This window comes from Patagioenas fasciata, chromosome 5 (assembly GCF_037038585.1).
Source record: "Patagioenas fasciata isolate bPatFas1 chromosome 5, bPatFas1.hap1, whole genome shotgun sequence".
NCBI classification, from domain to species: Eukaryota; Metazoa; Chordata; class Aves; order Columbiformes; family Columbidae; genus Patagioenas; species Patagioenas fasciata.
Genome location: NC_092524.1, coordinates 31785685 through 31808719, shown reverse-complemented (window position 1 = coordinate 31808719; position 23035 = coordinate 31785685). Strand labels below are relative to the sequence as shown.

At 36.3% G+C, this 23035-nt stretch overlaps 1 protein-coding gene across 5 annotated transcripts in view; it reads left to right on the top strand.

Annotated features, from left to right (window-relative positions):
* The window catches only part of UBR1 (ubiquitin protein ligase E3 component n-recognin 1), a 73028-nt gene extending 51091 nt beyond the window's left edge, over window positions 1–21937 (top strand). For 4 of the 5 annotated variants that reach the window (XM_065838416.2, XM_065838414.2, XM_065838415.2 and 1 more), the window contains exons 31-47: window positions 1187–1280; window positions 3687–3839; window positions 4267–4364; window positions 5088–5181; window positions 6769–6917; window positions 8432–8487; window positions 8807–8903; window positions 9799–9866; window positions 10697–10847; window positions 11706–11793; window positions 13375–13508; window positions 14870–14978; window positions 17101–17157; window positions 17650–17727; window positions 18369–18539; window positions 18735–18836; window positions 19331–21937. In XM_065838416.2, the coding sequence (XP_065694488.1) occupies window positions 1187–1280; window positions 3687–3839; window positions 4267–4364; window positions 5088–5181; window positions 6769–6917; window positions 8432–8487; window positions 8807–8903; window positions 9799–9866; window positions 10697–10847; window positions 11706–11793; window positions 13375–13508; window positions 14870–14978; window positions 17101–17157; window positions 17650–17727; window positions 18369–18539; window positions 18735–18836; window positions 19331–19472 (1841 nt within the window). In that variant the 3' untranslated portion in view covers window positions 19473–21937. Of the gene's footprint in view, window positions 1–1186; window positions 1281–3686; window positions 3840–4266; window positions 4365–5087; window positions 5182–6768; window positions 6918–8431; window positions 8488–8806; window positions 8904–9798; window positions 9867–10696; window positions 10848–11705; window positions 11794–13374; window positions 13509–14869; window positions 14979–17083; window positions 17158–17649; window positions 17728–18368; window positions 18540–18734; window positions 18837–19330 lie in introns of those variants that run through there. The other variant, XR_010651399.2, reaches the window with a different exon arrangement.
* Window positions 21938–23035: the final 1098 nt, after the last annotated feature.

Below are 23035 nucleotides of genomic sequence, written 5' to 3'. Positions count from 1 at the left end.
GAAATTTTATCTAGACCATGCACTAATTGCATACTTTTTTTTTTTTTTAAATTCTCTTCTGTGGTGCTCTGAAGTACAAATTAAATCCTGTGCTTTGTAGTCAGATACACTTGTAAGCTTTCTGCAGTGACACATTGGGCTATTGAAATAATTGAAAAAAGAAGGGAATGAAGATCCTTTTCCTAAAGCCACTTCTGGATATTATTTATAGACTTACTCTCTGCTGCATTGTCCTCTACAGCTCATCAGTGAGAAGTAGGCCTGTAATGGCTTATTTCTTTGAAGATCTAAAGAAGTGGAAAAATGCTTGTTCCCACAGCAGAAGTGCAGATATTGGCAAATTAGTGTTTTACCAAAGTTCACTTTCTTAATTCAGTCTCCATTTGATTTAGAGCAGCTTCAGCTGCTGTCAGACAGAATTATATTTGCAGTGCAATTTGGGTGCTAGGGTTTTTTGTGTGTATTTCTTTTTCCTCCTTTTTTTTTTTACCCCCCTCTCAAATTCAGGTGTATCTCTTCAAAATCATGAACAGTCCACTAGTTGAGGTTTGGAGGACTGCTGTTGTTCAGTATTATTTAGATACCCTTAAGGAGAAAATGGAATCTCACTTTGAGTGCATATGCAGCACAAAGACACCATTACATTCTCATAATGTTTTCACTGTTAGGAATTATGCAAGATCAGTGAAAGAGAGACTCGACTACATTATTCAGCAGTACTGTTTCTGCCAGTGGTTTGAAAATACACAGGATTAGTTGGAGAAATGCCTAATCTTTCTTGTCCTTAGTTGTTTCATCTTCTTTCATTTAAAAATACAATAATTAGCACGATAAAAACTTCAGTGATAACAAAACCCACCTCAGAGCTATTCCAGTACTGAAGAACCCTTTTCTTCTTTTTTTCATGTTTAAGGAAGTTACTATTGCTCTTAGATTTTGTTGTCTCTTTCTTCATAATTAGTATAAAACCATCACTAGTGTAAGTGGGCTCTGTCTTGTGATTACTTTGTTGGAATATTGGTCTGGAAAAGCCAGTCAAATGGGATTTTAATGTGATTGTGCAAACTGTGGAAAAAAAAAATCTGAAGGCTTGTGTTCTCTATATACTGTTGTTCGTTTCTCTTCATACTGATGGGAAGTTACGTTATTGTTCTTTCAGTAATTTCTTTCTGCCTTATCTTTCTAGATACACTAGATCCTCTCTTCATGCATCCTGACTTACCTTGTGGGACCCACGCAGGCAGCTGTGGGCACGTGATGCACGCAGCCTGCTGGCAGAAGTAAGGATGTCTTTGCAGCTTTTAATGTGTTTTTTTTGCTGTGGTTTTGTTTTTGTTTTTTGATTCATCTGTTTTCCAAAACATCAAAGTGCACACTGAAAACACAGTACAGTAAGTGGATATTTAGTTAAGGAGCTAAATCTGTACTCGCCTAAAAATGAAATATGACATGAGGAGTTTTGACTTGATGAGGAAAACCATCATCAAAAGTTTTCAGTGCCTTCTATGACTCAGAGCAGAATTTCTAAGGAGTTACTATTTATGTAAATAAAACCAGTGGGGTAAGATTGATCAAGAATAAGAAACCTGTCTACTAGGGCTTGTTTTGACAATTCAGTGAGAACCAGTAGGAATCTTCCAGGTGAGTGTTCTGTGGCAACAGTACTTTGAAATCTGTCACCAGGTCAGTACTTAAAGGATGAAGCTGACTTATTCCAGTGACTCTTTAGATGAGAATCTGGCATTTAGAACAGAATATGAATGGTTAAATCTACTAATGTTTTATCCCCAGTCCCCACATCTCCTCTGTCAGTGAACAAACTCCCAATGAAAAGTAAGAGGGAAGAACTGACACAGTGCTTAAAAACTTTACTACATTTCTTTTGTTCGGGGGAGAGCCCACAATTCAGACGAAGTATGTTGGTTTAGAATGCAGCCTGAAATATTATAAGACCAAGCTACTTAGCTTGGAAAATGTAGGGATCCTGGTTGCAGCTACATTTGCAGGATGACAGAGAGCAAAGCTCTCTGTATTTGACTCCACATAGGTCTGGCAAATCTAAACAAGATAAATACTGTGAAATAGTAGTATAAACAATTCCACCGAAGTATTACCAACAGATAAAAAGAACTGGGTCATTCAATTGCAAGCTACTTTATATTGTTGTGCAATAGAAACAATCTCTTGAGGTTTGTTGTTTGTACTTGTACCATTTAACATTAAAAAATCTGACTAAACTCCTAGTGCTTATAATTTACTTTTCTATATGTATATATATTTTTTATGATAAAACATCAATAAAAAATAACTAGGTGCACACCCTTAAAATGATACAAAAATATGTTCCTTGAGTATAATACATCTGCTCTTGGCAGATCCATCTACATCTATGTAGATCTAAGTAGTGCAACATTGGAGCTCAGTTCCCTTGCTCTTTTTAAGAAAAGATACCTTGCTGTATGGGTAAATGGGATTAAAATGGACAACAGGCTAGTCTCATGCGGGATGGCACAGAAGGTTTGAGTATAGTCTTATTTATTACATAACAGACATTCTAACTTACTAATAATCCTCCAAATGATGTCAGCTTTGTCTTTCTAGAGTATCTGTGCAGCCTAAAAGTACTGCAAAATACTCTACAAGAGAGTACAAATTCAAATGAATGGGATATTTGTATTTGTTGTAGTTGTCATGTATGAGAAAGAAGAGTTGCTTGCAAAACCATGGTTTTTTGATTGTGGGAAAATAAATATATGGTTTTTGTTGATTGTAACAGAATACTTTCCTAAGTATTCTGTAATAATTAGAACTTCTGCAGATGCCCTCCCCTTTCTCTTATTACGTAAGTGGGATTTTATTTTTTCCTTTGAGATGCATAAGTTAAAGCAAAAAAATATTTAGTTATTACATTAGTGTGGAAGGTAGATAGTTTCATGCTTGTCTTTAAGATCCTACATAGCCAGTCCAAACATTAGTACTGAGTTTAGTTGCTTGTATCCAGGCAAGAAGATTTGAATGTTGGATCTTTTTGTTCCTAATAATACCACTGAGACACTAATAAAATCTCAAGGCTTACTGCATCCATTGAAAGGGCAGAATTATTATGAAACCCACAAAAAGACCATGGTTATTTCTTAGTTTCCTTCTGAAATTAAAATAACTCAAATGTGATATTGTAATATAAATTATCGTCTCTTCCTGTTAAAAGAAGGCTACAGTTTAATTGTCTAGTCCTGAGGCTCAGTCATTGCCATGAGTGGCTGATAATTCATTCATGAATTGTTATGGGTAGTTTTTTCTAAAAATAAATAAAATTATGTACCATCCCTCTTTTAAACTTACAGGAATAAACTGCGTATGAGAGATATTAAATAGAATGTTTCATTGTTTTGAAGATTTTTTGAGACAAGAGTAGAAAGCGTAAGCACTGCTTGTCTGGAAAAATGTTAATGAAATTGAAAAGGATCTCAAAAGTTGCTGCTGTTTTTGCCTGAGTTCACGTATGTGCTCAAAGGTTTTACTTTACCTTCGCGTCCGAGCATGTGAAAGAGTTATAAATCAAAGGAAACTGTTTGTTGCCTTGGATAGGTACTTGCTAGATAACACTTTTAATTAACCGAGCATTTGTTTTCATGTCACATTTGAGCCATTCCATTTTTCTAGTAATTTTCTTTCCAATGTTGTAGGTACTTTGAAGCCATGCAGCTGAACTTCCGACAACGTCTGCATGTTGAACAAATATTTGACTTGGAGAATGGAGAGTATCTTTGTCCACTTTGCAAATCTCTCTGTAATACTGTGATTCCTATTGTTCCGTTGCAGGCTCAAAAAATAAACAGGTGAATTAACAGATTTAATAGCCTTTAATTTAAGATAATAATAAATAAGTAAAAATTACTTCAGGGGAGGCTGACTTTTCAAATTTTTGAAAGGAAAACTTGGACTGACCTTCCCTATCTGTATAAAAGAGTGCCATATCTCCTTATTGATTGTTCAGCCAAATATTCTGCTTTTGGTAGTATATATATTTTTTTTAAAGCATTTTTGGATGTGTTGTTTTCAGAGCTTATGTCAAATGAGAAGGTACCTAGATCTGGTATTGAGCCTAACACTTCATTTTGTGCTGTTTGCTCAAAATTTACAAAGCCAGCCGAACTGTGCAAATGCTGAGTTATTGGGTTTGGATCTAAATGTGTCCTCTGTTTTTAAAAAAAATGTGATTCTTTGAGTGTTAAAGTAAAACCTGCTTTCTGTTTCTGTTCCCAGTGAGGATGCAGAGGCAGTAGCTCAAATTCTTTCCCTGGCTAGGTGGCTGGAGATTATTATAGCCAGAATATCAGGCTACAGTGTGAAAAATGCTAAAGGTTTGTTATCTTAATTTTGAAGCTATTCTGTGGGATATCTAATATGACAGTACATGTTTTAACTAATGCCAACAGAAAATTTCAAATAAAGAATACATTTTGTTGTCAATCAAGACAGTATCAAGTAAAGATGGGGATAAAGTCATGGCCCTGTCTGAACTGATGTCTTGATTTCACAGTAACCTCACTGATTTTCTGGTTTGTGTTAAATCATAGAATCATAGAATGTCCTGAGTTGGAAGGGACCCATAAAGATCATCGAGTCCAACTTCTGTGCCTGCATATGACAACACGTCTTCCTTGTAGAAAAAAAACTATGTGTGTTTGGAGAGGATAGCTACCAACTAACAGAGTTAATTAAACTTTTAACTGCGATGTAGTAAAAAAGAGAAAAATTAGATTAAAAAGGCTGAAATAAAAACACATATGAGTGTTTAGAAAGTAGAAGGTACAGAGAATCAACATATTCCTTGCTCTCTTATAATGCAGGAAAGGTCTTTTTCCTCACCAGCAAAGCACTACTTTTAATCCTCATATTTCTGGGAATAGAAGAAAGTGTTAGTTAAGGAGGAGGGTTAGAAGACAGTCTGGCTGGTGAGGTCCATATACAATTATTTTCAAACCAGTTTAAAGTAAAAAGAAGTCTCGCTTGTGTTACACTGCTGTAAAAACTTTAACAGCTTCTTTGTTTTTTAATGTGAATCTTATTTCTTTTTCTGGAAGGAGAGAAACAAAATCTTCCAGCTTTCACCAACAAGGGAATGGGGAACTCTGCTCTGGAATTCAATTCCATCCTTAGTTTTGGAGTTCAGTCCTCGTAAGTGTTACTGGAAGTGCTCTCGATATTATGTTAAATTGCCCTAAAATAACCTAGGTGTGCTTCAGGCTTTGTACTGTAGGAAAGGCATATGACTTGTTTGGTCCAAATACGGGTTTACTTATACTTTGTCTTAAGCATTCACTGAATATCAGACATATACAGAGGTACATGGAACTCTTGGTCAAATCCAGTCTGATAGTTCTTATGTTCTTGGTACAGAGCTAGGGGTCTAGAATCCACAATTCTTGTGATTTTGGTGCCTTCCTGTGCCTCTAGGCAAGTTGTGTAATGTCTGTCTGCCTTCATTTTTCCTGCTATAGGGCTCTTTCAGGGATAAATTTCACTGGGGTTTGGATGCAATAATGTAATACAGATCATTCAAAGGAATAGGGCTGTGTTGTCTGCTTCTATTCCAGTGGCAAAAGCTCTCTCCCACTGAAACGGGATGAATAGATGATAGATGCTTTTAAAGTGTGCTCACCTATCTGTCTTCTTTTTAGATCACACTACAAGTACTCTATTTCTGACTGAAATCATAGTTATGCAAAGTACTTACATAGATATCTATATCCACTATTTGTAAAAATGTCATCAGAAACTTGAATCAAATTCTTTCTTGGTAACTCATCCCCATGGGAGAAATTAAGTTTGCACTTAAACAATGTGGTGTTTAAGTACAAGCCTGGCTAAACCCCAAACTTCATGGTACAATTGTTTTGGCTGTAGAAATTTGGAAAATTAATGTAAATGTTTTATATTTCTCTTACAAAGTTCTGAATGTATGCCTTTCCCTAGGCCCTTTTCTGCTTATTACTGCATTTATGTGAACTAACCCAATGTCAACTGAAAGGAACTTAAATGCTAAAAATGTGGTTTAGAACACATTTGAAATTTCCTTCTTCCCTTCCTTCTTCCCCTTCCTTCTTCCCCTTCCTTCTTCCCCTTCCTTCTTCCCCTTCCTTCTTCCCCTTCCTTCTTCCCCTTCCTTCTTCCCCTTCCTTCTTCCCCTTCCTTCTTCCCCTTCCTTCTTCCCCTTCCTTCTTCCCCTTCCTTCTTCCCCTTCCTTCTTCCCCTTCCTTCTTCCCCTTCCTTCTTCCCCTTCCTTCTTCCCCTTCCTTCTTCCCCTTCCTTCTTCCCCTTCCTTCTTCCCCTTCCTTCTTCCCCTTCCTTCTTCCCCTTCCTTCTTCCCCTTCCCATTTTTAGTGCTTTATGAGATAGCTATATTTTCAGCTCCAGTACATACAATTACACTTGCTTACTCAACCTTTTTTTTAATTCATTGTATTTTCCTTTTATGTAGATGTTTGCATTTTTTAAAATGCAGATTATAATATAGTATACAGAAATAGACTGCTTCCAGCTTGGCAGCTCTTAATCTCTCCATTTTTAGAGCCTGCTATATCAAAGTACTTGTTTACTACTGAAAACTAGACATTTTTTTCTCCTCTGTATAGACAAAGGGCCTTTGTATTCAATAATTCTTTCATAAATAACTTAGACTTTGTTAGCGATTGATTTATAGACTGGTAAGTAATAAGCACTAGTAATAATTCAGACTGAAATTATCTTGGCTTTCTTTTGCAGAGCCAAATACTCAAACAGTATCAAGGAGATGCTTATTCTGTTTGCCACCACCGTTTATAGAGTTGGGCTAAAAGTTGCTCCAAATGAAGCTGATTACCGGATTCCTATGATGACTTGGAGCACGTGTGCGTTTACTGTCCAGTGTATAGGTAAAACTTAATTTGGGTTTATTTCTTCTCATGACTTGAAAATCTTACAGTTGTTTGATTGTATCATTTTATACAATCTGATTGTAGAAATAAAAATAATAATAATAGTTCTACTTAGATAAGAACAATATGTAATAGTATAATAATGTATTAATATAACATATATATACATACTTATATAACAATAGAATGAGTATCTATACTCCAATATAAATAACAGTATGTTTTTGATAGGTGGTAGTTTAGAAAATAAGGTATGGCATGCAAACATTGAGGTTAATCTGAGAGAGCAGGGAGTGATCAGGTTCCACGTTGCTAATTGTAACAGAATCACAGAATGTTAGGGGTTGGAAGGGACCTCGAAAGATCATCGAGTTCAGGCTGTCAGAGATCATTGACCTGCAGGCATCTCCTGCACAGCTATATCTAAAAGCTATGAAATAGTACTCCCTCTCTTGTTATTTATTTTGTCTCTATTCTCAAAGAATTATCGCGGTAATCATAGAAGAAATATTGTCCTTTGTGTGCTGAAATTGTTAGGCAGATAGCTTGTAGAAAAACAAAACAAAACAAAACCATTTAATGGGGATATAGTGAGACTGCCTAGATAAGGAACCTCAACTGCCTCTATTAGTAGAGTCCCCAGAGGAGGTTCAAAGCATCACTGACCCAAGGGGTCCAAATTGCTTTTATTGCCTGAAGCCAGACACTTAAAAATGCAAATCTGATTTTTCCCACGTTTCCTCAGCAACTCCATATGTTCTGTGTTAAACTGATGTATGAAAGTGCTAAGGTAAAACACTCATTTTTTTGTTAGAAGTGGTTAAAAAAAAAGGCAAACAACAACAAAAAACCCAACAAAAACAACAAAGAAACCCTCCATGATCTTGAGTTGTACTGATTCATCTCTGAAAGGCACTAAAGCACAAAAAAACCCACCATGTCAATTGATAGCTTTTTATTCAATTGATTTATTTTGGTTTCTTATTTTTATTGGCTTATTTTCTCTTTATTATCCCTTCAGAACCAATGCACTCAGGGAAGAAAGCTGAATTGTACTTCAACTTAGGAATTTTGTTTTCAAGATATTTTTGTTGAACTACAGTCAAATGCAGTAGTGCAAAGCTGAGGTTAAGATGACTCTACAGCATCCCTGCAAACATACCTTGATGTTTTTGAACATTGTATAGGGGTAACTGAAAATACACCTAAATCTGTAGAATGTCATGTCATCATTCATGTGAAACGATGTTCCTTTAAATCCCTAGTTAGCAAGACCTGAAAACCGGATGGTTTTAAAGAGCTTGTTACAGCCATTTATCTGGGAAACATTCAGTACCTTTTAAGCTAGATTTTTTCAAGAGAATTCTCTTATTGGAGTAAAGTGGATCTTTAAAAAGAAGTACATATACTAAGAATAAATTAATCTTGGACTAAGTGTATTCTAGCATAATAAATGTTGTGTTAGTTCCTGTAAAACAGAACAACTTTTTTTTTCTTTGTTTGATTTTAAGAAAACCTCTTGGAAGCAGAGGGCAAGCCTTTATTTGGATCTCTACAAAACAGACAGGTATGGGCAAGTGAGGCATACAACACATTTTAAACAAAACAAAAAATATATATAATACACACCCACGTATAAAAAAACTTACTGTTGGAACTGCTGACATCAAGATTGTTTTCTGCTGAGGGGTAGCTCTCAAAATATTTAGATTGACAACATAAAGAGCATTTTGTAAGAACAATGTCTCTACTTATACGTGGAAGTTCATATTCAATTTACTTACTGATGTTTTCTGTTTGTAGAAGTAGATTTTTTTTTTTTACAGCTTTTTTCACTATTATATCTTTCATTTTTTCTTGTCCGACAATTTTCTCTTGTGCTCTAGCACAGCGGTCTTAAAGCATTAGTGCAGTTTGCAGCTGCTCAGAGAACAACATCACCACAGGTCCTGATTCAGCAACATCTGATTCGTCTTCTAGGAGGTATGGTGTTCCTTTCCTTTACTGCACTCCAGGCTGCAGAAGTTTCTGTTGCAAAATGGCACACACAGTAATAAGGCCTAGAAGCAAATGTTAGACTACTGACAACAGTGCTAACTTCAGTTTAGCTAATGTTGCCTTAAATCGTGGAGTATCACTCGAAATTAGGTAATCAATAATTCTGCTAACCCAGCCCAGTGTCACTGGAGTCTCCAAAAAATCCTCTAGCCTAGATTACCTAGGCTTGGAGATGCTCTGATATGGAATATTTACAGATTATTAGCAATCTATTTCTTGTAATGTTCAAAATTACTCGAATTCAGAGTGTTAAACAGGTGGATAAAGCCACAAACCAGATATTCTGCTCTCTTAATTGTGAGACAACATGTTGTTAGTACTTTTAAAAGGCTGCTTGCGGTCTAGTTTAAGATATTTTGGTCTCAGCTAGTTTGAGACACGTAGCTATCCTCCATATTTCTTACTGATCAGGTTAGCAGAGTGGCCTTTGTGAATCCTGCTCTTTGACTTGCTTTCTGTTCGATAGGGTTCTTAGGTGTGGTACAGGCTTTTGCATTGGGCTGGGTTGTGAGGCATTTAGTGTTGCAGAGCCTAAGGACAATTTGTGGACTTCACCCTTGTGCTTTATTAGAGCTGGAGAAATAAATCGAAGTTTTTTATCTCAGAATTTTGTTCTGATTGGGCATGTGGCAATAGCTAAACAGATGCGCAATCAGTAAAATAAGTGATAAGCAGCTAATGGAATAATTACTTAGGCTTGGACTTTTTGTGATGAGCGCACAGAAATTATAGAGGGTCTAAAATCAGATTCTTATATTGCAGTTCAATCCAAAAGTAGAAAATACATGTCAAATGCATAATCACTATCTTTGTTTTGTAGTTCTTCTACCAAACTTTAAAGTGGAGGACACTCCATCCCTCTTAGAAGTAGATATGTTCCACATTTTGGTAAGCAGGTTCATTTTATTCTTCATATTAATACTTCTTTTTTTTGAGCATGGATTTTTTTTTTTTTCTTTACCCTGTAGATAGTCCCAAATTATCTATTCGCTTGCATGGGTCAAATAATTATGCATGAGCACAGGCAAATGATTACATATGGCTGCTATGGTTTGCTTTTAGTTAAGCTGGTTTTCTAGCCTTCAAGCCTTTACTGTCTCACTCTTTCATGCTTGCAATCTCAATCAGCTTTTTACCACCTCTCTTGCTATCAAACCTCAAAAAACCCTGAGAAATGCACCCACTGAGCTTGTTTTCCTCACTTTTCCTTTGTCTGAAGTCACGTCGTACCTTCCGATTCCTTCATGTTCACTTTGCCTTTTTCACTCTTTTAGCCTGTTCTTTCTGCTCTTAATACAAATCTGTATCATCATTTCTTCTAGTGTTAAAACAAACAAATAAAACCCCAAACCCACCAAAATAAAACGTTCTAACACTTGTTCTCTTTTCTGACTTTTTTCAATATGCTTTGTATTATGTCAAAGACCAGAAAATAGGCTTTCTAGGAACTGAACAAGCTTTCTTTGTGTATCTAGAAACTGGCAATTACGATGGAACTATATCTGAGTTTCCTACATGCTAGAGGGACATAAACATTTAATATTTTTAATGAGTTTTTGCTGGACGATGTGCATTAAAACTAGCAAGAAAAATGAACCTATGTAAATTGACTACAGAAATGAAATTTAAATGTATAGTGAGAATATAATTTATTTTACCTATGTAGCTATTACCAAATTTCTGTCACTTTAATATTTACTCCTTCCCTTTCACTGTAGGTGGGAGTTGTGTTATCATTTCCATCTTTATACTGGGAGGATGCTGTAGACTTGCAACCTTCATCAATTAGTTCAGCCTATAACCACCTCTACCTCTTCCATCTGACAACACTGGCACACATAACACAGATCGTCGTCTCTTCAGCAACAGGTAGAGGTGTATTTGGGTTGGATTATTCTGGCATTTTTACACAATTTCTTAAAAATCATGGCTGGACACCACTAGGGTCTTCCAGGTATAAACTTCCTCATAATAAATGACACTTAGTGCTAGGTAGTAATAACTGCTTTCTGGTAAAAAATAAATAGCACTACATCATTTTAAGAGCATTTTATTAGCACTCTTCTGTATGCTAAGCCTAAGAAAACAAAATAGTTACTAGTATATCAGTAGTTGGATCAAGTCAGTTATTCGAGAGTAGTAACTTTCCCCTCCTCAGTCCTTGTAGGAGAGCAAAGCTCTGCCCAGCAGCTGCATTCTCAGCTGTACCGTGACAGTATGGATTTGGGAAACAAACATTTATTTACCCTACTAAATACCTAAATACCTATAAACTGATAGGAGAGAATTTAACTTTTATTTCATACTACTGTTAAAACTGTCAGTAACATACAGATTTCCTAACTACTATTTTCCCTTTTTCTTCAGCATGATAGGAATTTAAAAACAAACGAACAAAAAAACCACCACGAACAAACACCCCTCCTCCCCCCCAAATCGATACTTCCTATGGCTTAATCAATGTAGGACGATAACTTCACAAGTCCAAGGGAAGGAAGGAAGCAGTTTTTATGTGAGGATGAGCAATGAAGAAGTAATCCTGGTTCTTCTTTAGAACATGCAGTTTTAGGGGAACATTTGTTAGGTTAAAAAGCACAAAATCAAATGAAATAAAGTGGAAATATCCGTAATTCAATTTAAAAAACAGAGCTCAGTATATGTAAAAAACCCAACAAGTGTGTCACAAATGAAGTGTGTTTACAGTGGAATCCATCTTTTTGTGTGCAGAATCCCCTAGTGCTCAATCGTATGAAAACAGTGAGGAGGCACATTCTGCGCAGGCTTTCTGTAGAGAGGTTTGCCAGTACACCAGTGGGTAAGTAGCAGCTCAGTTACAGCACTGCGTTTTCCTACATAGCTGGCAGTCCACAGGGATTGACCTGAATAACACAGAAAACAGAAAAAAAATACCCGTTTTGTATGGGGAGTTTGCACAATGCCTTGTGCTTTCTTCCCATAATCCTGAATGCTATAAAAAAGGAGACTGGTGAAAGGAGCACTTTTAGTTAAAATAGCTATCTTTTGTAGATAGCAGAGTAAATTCTTAGTCAAAGGATGACAAAATACCTATATCCATTCTGGAGAGATACACAACCACTAACTATAATAGCTGTTTTTTCTTTACTTTGATTGGGGTTTTTTTTAGGTCTCTCCATTACAGATGGAAGCTAGAAAGCAGCAATCGGTTCTGCTATAAAAGTGAGAAACATTTAAAGCCATATACAGTTGCTTATTTGAGCATTAATGGCTGTCTTTTCAGACTTTTTGATAGGTAAAGCTACAGGCTCTTTAGTACTTCTCTATCTGTGTGTGAAGCAAGCTAGAAAATGAGAATGTACCCTTTACAAATCCTATCCTGTCTTCACCAAGGCGAGTTCCAAAGCTATGTTTCTTCAGGACTGACAATGCTACCCACTTGTCTAAAAGTTTTAAGTTGAAATTTCTAAATATTTAAAATTTGGTGTTTAAATGATAGGAGTAATTTTTCTGAGGCATGAGCTTAGAATCATAGTTGCTGTGCATTTTGGAAGATCAGCTCACTGTACTGAGGTGCCTAAGTACAGAATTAAATGCCAAAGTTCAGGCAACTCAGCTCTGAAAATTTTAGTGTTTTAACTTCTGTGTATGCATTGGCTTCTAACTCTGTCCTATTGGTGCTTAAGCAGCACAATCTGCATAATAATTTTGCAGTGGTCTACGATGTTGTAATACAGCTGCACAGGTTATTCCACAGCACATCTTGGCCAGCATTTGTGTGAACGTCCTGTTCACATGTGACGTTAACTGAATTTAAATTTTTTTGAAAGCAGGAACACTGTCAAAAATGAATTTGGCATAGCTTTATTGAAACAATGAGTATTACTGTTGTGACTTCCATAATGAAGTATGAGGTATTCGTTTTTCAATTTTGTTGGTTTTGTTGTTGCTGAAGAATATTCATGTTTGGCATTTAAAAAAATTTCTGAGTTCCATTCAAAATACCAACTAAATTAAAAACTGTCACTATTTCAAAAAGTGCTGGCTTTTGATAATAAAAAACCAGTGTAAGAATCAGTTGCTCTGTGTGCTGTGCTGTATTGTGCAGTTTAAATCAGGTTATCTGGAGTTGCCTAGAGATAGACAGCTATTTATTTGCTATACATTTTTTATAATTCTGAAAAATACAAGTTGAAATACTTTGAAGGTTTAATGTAAGTCTTCTGCATAAACTGAGTACTCATTGCTTAGGCAAAGGGAAAGTCAGAAGTTAGGTGCTGGTGGCTGTTCCACAGAATTCAGGGTCTATCAGTGTTGTTCCTCCACAGCTGCTATTCTGCCAATGCTAGCTAGAATCTGAAAGCATGAGAAGGTTTTGCACTGTGAACTACTGCAGCTATTTCTCATTTGTGTCTTACAGTTGCTTTAGTCAGGATATTCCAGGCTGGCTTGTGTGGGATTGTGTTAAAAAAGGCATCATGCCTTACCTTCGTTGTGCTGCTTTATTTTTCCATTATATGCTGGGAGTTTCTCCACCTGAGGATCTACTACAAGGTAAATATGAGAAAGCAAATGTATCTATGTACTGACTTCTTTACTGTTTTCTTGGAGAATGGAGTTTTTCCGTGTTTACAATAACTTAATGATAGTTGATACATTAAAGTAAGACTTGGAAAGAAAAGGAAATACTAATTTGTGTAGGATGGGGCAGGCATGACTAGTTGGGTTGTCTGGGCCTTCTTTGGGTAGATAAGAGTTAATTCTAAGTACGTGCAAATATGTGAATTATCAGTGATGTATTGATAGTAAGTGCTTGTGGATACAAAGATTCTGTGACTTAAGGATAATTCTGAGATCTGAGATTACATCACCTGAAAAATAGCCCAGAGTATATTAAAAAAAAAAAAAACCACAAAAATACAACAACAAAAAAAGACCCCACAAAACCTTTTCATGCATTTGCTAATGTTGGCAAATGCTGAAAACATAGTGATATAGGAAAACAAAGCCTAGTAGAAGTAAAGCACATTATAAAACATTTTAAAAACATAAAATTTATTTTTAAAATAAAGATAAAATTAGAAAATTAAAAGTAAATTAAAATAAAATAAAAAATAATAAATTTTAAAAAAGTAAAAACCCAACGTCCTCTTACTTAAGGAATTCTAACACATTACAGATACTAAAGCCAAAATAAATACTTTGTTTTCTGTCAAAATGCAGTGAAACACAGAATCATCAACTATTTGGAAGGGAGGATCAAAATTGCTATGAAAACCAAGATAAAATATAGCATCTTAATTTATATAAACTGTGAGCTAAATATGAATTGGTTAGGGTATAAAAGTCAAAATCTCAGCACTTCGTGATTTGCTGTTGTCCGTACCATTCGTTTGGAACTTTGATCACGTAGGAAGGAGTCTTCCTGCAGTGCCACTTTTGCAGCTGAGCCAGTAAAGGGCCACCCAGCAAACTATTAATGTAGCCCAACTTTACGTAATGTGTTAGCAGTGACCTGATCGTAGCAAAATTGATTATAATTGTGGGCCAAATGTATAGTGAAAAGCTAAAATGTGCTAAGTACAGAAATCTGCTGCACTAACGTGTGTTAGATATTATGCAAGGCAATGAAATTTAAGCAAGGAATTCTATTTTCACAGTGACTTATGCATGACTTATATTAACAAATTTGACATTTATTATTCAACCTAAAGTAGATCCTCAGACAATGCAAATTATTGTAGCTTTGGCAATTCAGTGGAGTTACATCCAATTGTCCTAGCTAAGGAGCTATGCTCAAGTGGTAAGACGCATATTGTTCAATGGAAAAGGGATCAGAATTCTAGTTTGGAGTGAGTTACTCAGCAGTGCTCAAACACCTTAACAACTGCTCATGTTTTCTTTTTCTTTTGCAGTTTCTGAAGAAGGGCAATTCAAGGCACTTTGTAGTTACCTGTCTCTCCCTACCAATTTGTTCCTGCTCTTCCAGGAGTATAGGGACACAGTAAATCCACTGCTTCAAAGGTACTAATTGGGAATGGACAGCCCACATTTTTCTGTTGTGGTGGCCCTATAGGAATTCTGGATCAAATTTGTTAATAAAGGATTTAGTTCAAATTCATACTTGAGTTTTAAACATTCGTTTGTGCACAGTTATACTGAATCTCTTAAAGCACTTCAGAAACATTAAACATTCTATATCTTGTAGTAATCCAAACAGAAATCAATTACAGTTGAAGAGATTAGTGCTTGCAGAGCTACGTGGAATCATTCATGCAGACAGAAGTTATAAACCTTTGCTTGCATGGTGTGCCACTTGCTGTTCATTGTCCTGTTTTTAATCTGTCTACAGCAAAAGTACTGATTACACAAGCTACAAAATGAGAATACAGAAAATTATGTAGCTGTCAGGCTGAGGCTGTGTACTATTTTGTCTCTGGATTTCTGAATTAGCCTGATGAATGTAGAAACCATTTGAGTTTTATGTACATTTCAATCTAGCAGTAAAGAAATAATTGGTAAATTTTTTTCCATTAAAAGTACAAGTTAAAATAAACCCCTACTCCCTGCAACTCTGGGAATACTCCTGCTATATTTGTTGGAGAATGTCTCCATATATTCGATGTGACCCTTTAAGGACATGGTTGCTTTATGATTCCTGGCTCTTGGCAGAGTTCTCTGGTGCACATTAGCCTTTTCAGGTTTGTGTTTAGGTTTTTAGGTTTTTTTCCTTTCTTTTTTGTTTGGGGGTGGGGGGGATGTATGTTTGTGGTTTTACTTCTGGTATGTTTTGTTGTCTAGATTCCTTCAGTTTAGGTGACATTTTGAGCTGTCAACACCAACTTACAGTCCATACAGCTCTGAAATAATTCCTTACATATAATTTTACAATAATTAATTGAATTTGCATAATATATAATTACTTAAAATAATAGCATTTTCACAGGTAAATTATTACATGTTCCTACATGTTTGATTGAAGACATTCCAGTGCTTAAAAGAGAACACAAATTAGAGGTGCTTGTGAACATTAGAAAATGATCACTAGAGGCAGGGCTAACAAATCCATCATAGGGCTTCCAGTCAAAACCACAGATGTGAAGTGGGAGGCTATGTATTTAATGTACTAGTAACAGTTGTCAAATCACCATGCAAGTTCCCATGTGTTTTTGAAGGAATCTTATTTCAAGAAGTGTTCTAGATGAAGCATACCAGATTGACCATCTGCTGCAGTTCTCTCTCCCTCCTCCTCTTGGTAGAAATAACTTAAAAGATATCTTAGACATGCCAATTCCTCTGTTTAGTAACTTGACAATATCTACCATTGTTTTGGTAGACATGCTTCACAGAATCACAGAATGTTAGGAATTGGAAGGGACCCCAAAAGATCATCTAGTCCAATCCCCCTGCCGGAGCAGGAACGCCTACATGAGGTTACACAGGAAGGTGTCTGGGCGGGTTTTGAATGTCTCCAGAGAAGGAGACTCCACAACCTCCCTGGGCAGCCTGTTCCAGTGTTCTGTCACCCTCACTGAGAAGAAGTTTTTTTTCACATTCAAGTGGAACCTCTTGTGTTCCAGTTTGTACCCATTGCCCCTTGTCCTGTCACTGGGTGTCACCCAGAAGAGACTGGCTCCATCCTTGTGATACTCAATTCTGTTTGGCTATTCTAGGCAAGCATACAACATGAAATAAAGCATTGTAAAATAACCACTAGGTGTTGGTTATTAAATCAAAGCAATAAATATTTTCCTAGTAAAATGTATGATGTTTTCTTTCACTGTGGCTTTCAGCAGATATATTCCAAAAAGAGCTGCGTATTTTAGCCCGTTTTTACTTTGAGAACTTCAGTATATCTAAAGACTCCTTGTGATTTTTCACTCCATGCTAACACTGTGTTTTCATCTGCACATTGATAACTTTGAGCGTTGTTTTTCACGTAGGTTTTTTTCTTGTTTACAAACTGAAATTCTTTTCCCGATACAAAACTGTAAAGAATAATTGTTTCTACTTGTAAAGTTTTAGCTGGAACTATCTCTGCTTTATCTGTGCTCTGTGTGTGCTTATTGCTTGCAAGTTTAGTTTACTGATCTTGAATATATATTATTATCAAACACTAACTTCTCCAGACATTTCTTTGAACTAGATGGTGTGCTGACCCGATGGTGTTAAGTTGTTTGAAGGGGAAAAGCATTGCAGTAAGGTTAGTTTGTTGGTTTTGTTCTTGTTTCTTATTCTATTTTTGACTTAGAACTGTTGAAAGTATGAATTGCTTGTTGTGGGCAGGTTAGAGTGCTTGCATTTTCTTCTTCTACTAACAGAAGTACATTTATCTTTAAATTATTTTGTATTATTCCTCATGCAGTGACTCTTCAGTGAGAATGTATAACATTCTTTAGACAAGTTATGTAGATTATTCTAGGAAAAAAACAAAAGCTAAGTGAAATATTAAATGTCTTCATACACTTACGTTTCATGTGAAATTTAATTTTGTCACCTTTGCTAGAATATAGAAATACTTAAGCTCCTATGTGGAGCCTCTCGCTTGGGCTTCTAGAACTGAAGAGTTGCTCTAGAACTGCAGAAGCTTGCAGAAAGGACTGAAAGTTCAGCAAGACAGTGGTTGACCGCTATCCATTCTGTTCTTTGCTGGGATCTTTCTTATTCTCATAATAGTTCTTTTTCACTTACCCAGATATCCTAGGAAAAGAAATAGTTTAATAGAACTTCCTGAAGACTATAGCTGCCTTCTGAACCAGGCCTCTCAGTTTAGGTAAGACATGACATATTTACTTGTCTTGCTAGGTGTTTTTTCACTTTTATTTTCTTAGAGTTACTGTAACTGGTGTTAAAACTGTACAGAAATGATTTTGCAGAGTGAAGGCACTATTATAGCTATATTGGCCAATATTTGCACATGTTCATTTTAAATCTGAAACACAACTGCTTACTAAATGATGTCACTTGTGCTTGATAGGATAGCGTGTAAAATTATTATAGCTTAATCTTTTGATCATTTTTTCCCAGTGCAATTTGCGTTTTGTTTGGCCATAGGCCTGCAAATTACTTTTGCACTGGACTCAACAAGGCCAGAAGGTTGGCACTGCTTTATGCCAGGAAGGGCAAATCATAGGATAGTTCAGGCTAGAAGGGACTTCAGCAGATCATCCAGTCCAGCTGCCTGCTCAAAGCAGATATCTTGCAGGTAAAATATTTCAAGCAACGTAAAAAGAAAGCCAGAGGTGGCAGATATGTGAAATATAGTTATGACATAGTATGTCGTAGGTTTTTGTTTGTTGGTGGTTGGTTTGTGTAAGCATTTTGTTATTGTTGTTTTTAAGGACCATTATCCATATTTAACGTTTCTTTTAAAGTTTAATTCCTGCAATATCATTCTCATTGCACTTCTTCTAGGTGCCCACGGTCTTCTGATGATGAACAAAAACATCCAGTATTGTGTTTATTCTGTGGGGCTATGTTGTGTTCCCAGAATACTTGCTGTCAGGAACTGGTGAATGGGGAGGAGCTGGGAGCCTGTACTTCTCATGCTCTTCAATGCGGAGCTGGAGTTTGTATGTTTCTCAAGTAAGTAGTGAGCCAGAGTTTAATGAATTAAAGAGTAAAGGGAAATATTTGAATGTCAAAATTCACAGCATTGTCAAAGCACTTGATTCTTTTTGTCTGAGATGAAAAAACATTGCTTCGCCCTAAAATATAGCTCACCAAAAAGTTAAGAACTTACTGGGAGTTGTATTTTAAATTAGCTATTTTTTCTTTAAGAATCAGAGAATGCAAAGTTGTCCTCATTGAAGGTAAAACCAGGGGCTGCTTATATCCTGCTCCCTACTTGGATGAATATGGAGAAACAGATCCAGGTCTGAAGTAAGTATTTGACTTTGTTTCTTTCTGTGTTTCTATTTTGGTTTCTCTTTCTTTCTTATTACCCAGTACACAACATATTCTTCCTGCTGGCATGTGCAGCGCTGTCATATGTATCTCAGCCTGGTGAGCTTGTTTATTATAACTTCAAATTCCCAATGGCAGTTTCCAGTTGTGAATGGGTCATTCGTAATGAAAAAATACACTTTTTTGGTACTGTTAAACTTTCTTACTTTTCTGAAGAATACTTTGTGTGCTTTTAATCAGAAACGTGCAACAGCTACCATTGCTGAAATGCCACCTTGGAAACGGTAGTCATTGCTTGTCACATGTAGATTTCTTTTCATTTCCAGTAGACTTGTTGGAATTGGTGCTCATACAAATATTTAGTATTTTCTGGGTGTTGTTGAGAGTGCTAATACTAGACTATTAATGGAACAGTTTGTGAGTTATTATTCTGATATGCTTACTGGGTATTCCTTTTTTCTTCTATGAAGAAGAGGCAACCCCCTGCACTTATGTCGGGAGCGGTACCGGAAGCTGCATCTGCTGTGGCAGCAACACTGCATCATAGAGGAGATTGCCAGGAGCCAAGAAACGAATCAGATCTTCTTTGGATTCAACTGGCAACTGCTCTGAGTCTCTTGGTTTTTAGTGAAAACTCTTGCCTTTGGCAGTGCTTTGGAAAAGGGAAGGAAGGTGGCAGTAAATAATTTACTCTCAAATGGATTCTGTAGTATTTCAGACACAATTGATGGATTCTCTAGGTTGGATGTAATACTGGTATGTTGAAACAGAATCTCACATCATGTGTTTTGCTCTTTTTTCTTTTTTTTTTTCTCCACAAAAGAAAACCGCTTTATATAATTATTACCGAATATTCAGGTCCAGAAATATTTCCACTTTTTTTGAGAAGCTGTAATTGTTTCACATATTTTGATGAGCACAGCTTCACAAATGCTGTACTTTGGGGCACATGCCACATTTCTGTCTCTTCCATGCCTTGAGAATATACCTGGATGGTGTTGATATGGAAAAGCCTTCTTTACTTTCTTCCTGAGTTCTTTTCTAAAGCTTTTAAATAGGTCAAGATCTGTGGCATAATATTGGAGTGGAAGTGGTGCCAGGCCTTCAGTAATCTGTAGCAACAGGTACAGCAACCATTGAGTTGTACAGAAAAAGCCTGCGTTCAGCTGTGTCCTGGGATTTAATGAAGAGTTTTCATTAATGAGCTCTTTAAATGAGAAGTGTGGGATAGAAGGTGCATGGGAGAACTACGATCTTGCTTGTTGCATCAAAAAATAAAATCCGTGCTTTTTGTATTGCCAGAATTGCACTTCAATGAATTTGTTCTCTATTAATGTATCCCAAGAGATCTGGGGCTACACCATTTGGCCAGGTTGTGGTTAGTTTTACTTCTTCTGCAGTTTATACTCCGAGATTGTCCCCGAGAACCAAATGTGACAATATTGTGTGGTACTTGCAGTGTAGCTCTGCAAGTTACACAGAGCCAGAGACTTCAGTGAAGCTGACGACCTTCAAAGCTCTCACTGGACTAAAACCAAGGCCCAAAAGCAGCAAGTTTTAGAATCAGAAATAAGTTTGTTTGCCAGTATTTGATGAATTTTCCACTCTTCATCCTCTGTCACTTTTGTTTGGAGTCCTGCCTGCGTAAAGGATATAGTGTGGGTTTGGGGGGTGTTCCGTGCCAATTAGAGCAGAAAAGGGAAAACCAGGTGGTGAAGCCTCTTTGCCCTTCAGTAGTCCATAGCACATCGTGATTCAACTCTCAATGACATGTGATTGTGCTTCAGTCCTAAATGTTTGTTGTTCTCTTTTCTGAATTTCAACCATAATATACATGAGAGAATTAGTAATGTGATGGATAAAAATGCTTTCCCAGGAAATTCCACTTCTGTGTGAAAGGTTGAAGTTGTCAGTACTCGAAATTTCCCCACCCCTTTGCTATTTGGATTCTTTTCTTGTCATTTTAACAAGGCTTGCAAGGGGAGCTTTTCAGATTAATGTCTGAGAGTGTGTTTTTGTGTGATATTTTTTTTTTCCCCTCGTTGTATGAGAGATAGTAGAATCACAAGTAATGATTTAGATTTAAATATCATTGTTCTCCTCATTTTTAAAAGTTTTTAGAGTATGTGCAAGTGCACTGAACAGCACCATAACTCCTATAAAAGGAATACCAATGAACTCAAATATTGTTCTGATTTAAAATACTTTTAAAATAACTTTTGCTGTAATACTTCCCTGGTGACATAAATAGTTGTCTTTGGTATACTTTTCAGGTATTCTGTTTCTTGCAATTAAAACCATTCTCCTTATTTTGATTCTTTCAGATTTTAAACCTGAATATGAAACTCTTTAAAGAGAAATGTTAATTCTGTTAGTCTTCTCTAAAATGTATTCTTAGAAGAACAGTTGTCATGAAAACTTCCATGCACTGGCAACTTCCAAAGTCATCAAAACCCTTCTTGCCAACAAAAATACTGGATTAAGACTAGCAAATATATGCCTCACTGATACCAAAACTGCATTCGCTTACTGTTTCCCTCTGATATTTACCTACTCATGTATCAAAAACTTTCATTTACCTTGCACTTCACTGATACAAAAATTCCGTTATCAAATAAGCAGCAAGATAACTTTATTGTGTTTTCTTCCTGAACTGTAGCATGTAACGACAGGAGCTGTTCCGAGCTGGTGACTTCGTGTTTAAAGGCCTAGAAATCTCTTTGTAGGTGAAGAAGTGGGAGAGAAAAGTTCCATCTTTCTATGCATTTGCACATACTAATTTAGCAAATGCACTCCCATATCATTCACTGACTGGTGTGGTCATCTTTCATTTCATAAATTACTATGCAGTTTTTTTCACTGTGATTTCAATCTGTATTTAGTGATTGCAGGATGCTTATGCCACTGATTTCTGTTCCATCCAAGCTGACAGAGAAGTTATTTGATAATGCACATATTGGTATCTTTAATTGCAAAAATGTAAATTTGAAACTTGTATAATGTTCTTGTGCTTTTGAAATAAAATATCTTGTATATGTATATTTAAAAAAAGAAAATAAATAACTTCTCATAGATTATTCAGTTTTTATTTGGAGGTGCTTTGACACTTCACAGCTCATTTTACAAGAGCATTATAGCAGTGTCTGTCAGTGTGGAAAGGGGAGGAGTTAGTAAATGGTTGGTAAACAATACCAGTTATCCCTGTAGTCCCTACCATCGTTGTACCAGTTAGTAATGGTGGCACACTTTTTGTTTAAAGAAATATTCTACTTGAAACTTGTCTGAGTACGTTACAGCTGCAGATTCCTGCCCTGTCTACCTCAATCTGTAAAAGAAGTCTGAAGCATAGGATTTAATGTTTAGATGTCCTTAAACGGATTGAGTGATTCTGGCTTTGTAGCTTCTCAAAGCAGAACTGGTTGCCCTGTCTGTCGGATGCTCAACCTCTAGCAAGGGGAAGTTTGTGGTGTTGGTCTAATGTGCTGTGTGATACATGGGAGGGGATAAAAACACCCCAGTGGTTTATTACAGAGCTAAGCAAACAGCTAAGAAATCTTTTACATAGACACGGCCAGTTCTTCTTGCCCCTCCTTCCATCACCAGCTTCTGCCTGGCATCCCTTCCTTGCTGCTCTGTTGTATCTTAGGACACAATTAAGCTCACAGAGTTTGGGTGTTGATGATGTTGCTGTCTACGATTACTCTGAGTAAAGCAAATGTTTTTTAAGAAACAGTTCCTGTAAAGGTGAAGGTAGATTGATGGCAGACTACTGGCAAAAATGTTCTGGAGAATTAGGAGGGGGAAAAAAAAAAAAGAAAAAAGCCACAGCACCATTTCTTGCATAGTGAGAATGTCAAAGGTGCAATGTACAAGAGTAGAAAATCATATAAAGGAGTATTTTGGCTATCGTATTTACTTTGTGGTTGAAATCCACTTTATTTTCTAGGTCATATCCTTGAATAATCTCCATTGTAAATTAGTCAGATTCATGATACAACATCTAAGTTAGTCACTCAGATTCTTTTAATCTATTACCTGAAAAGATCTTCAAGGACACTTCTTTCAAAAATGAAAGTTGCTTAATTTCTGTGGCACAATCTCTTATTTGTTTCGATCTAAGTCGTTTTTGCAGGCAGGCTAAATTTGGGGGTTGATAGCGAAAACAAGAAGTCTCT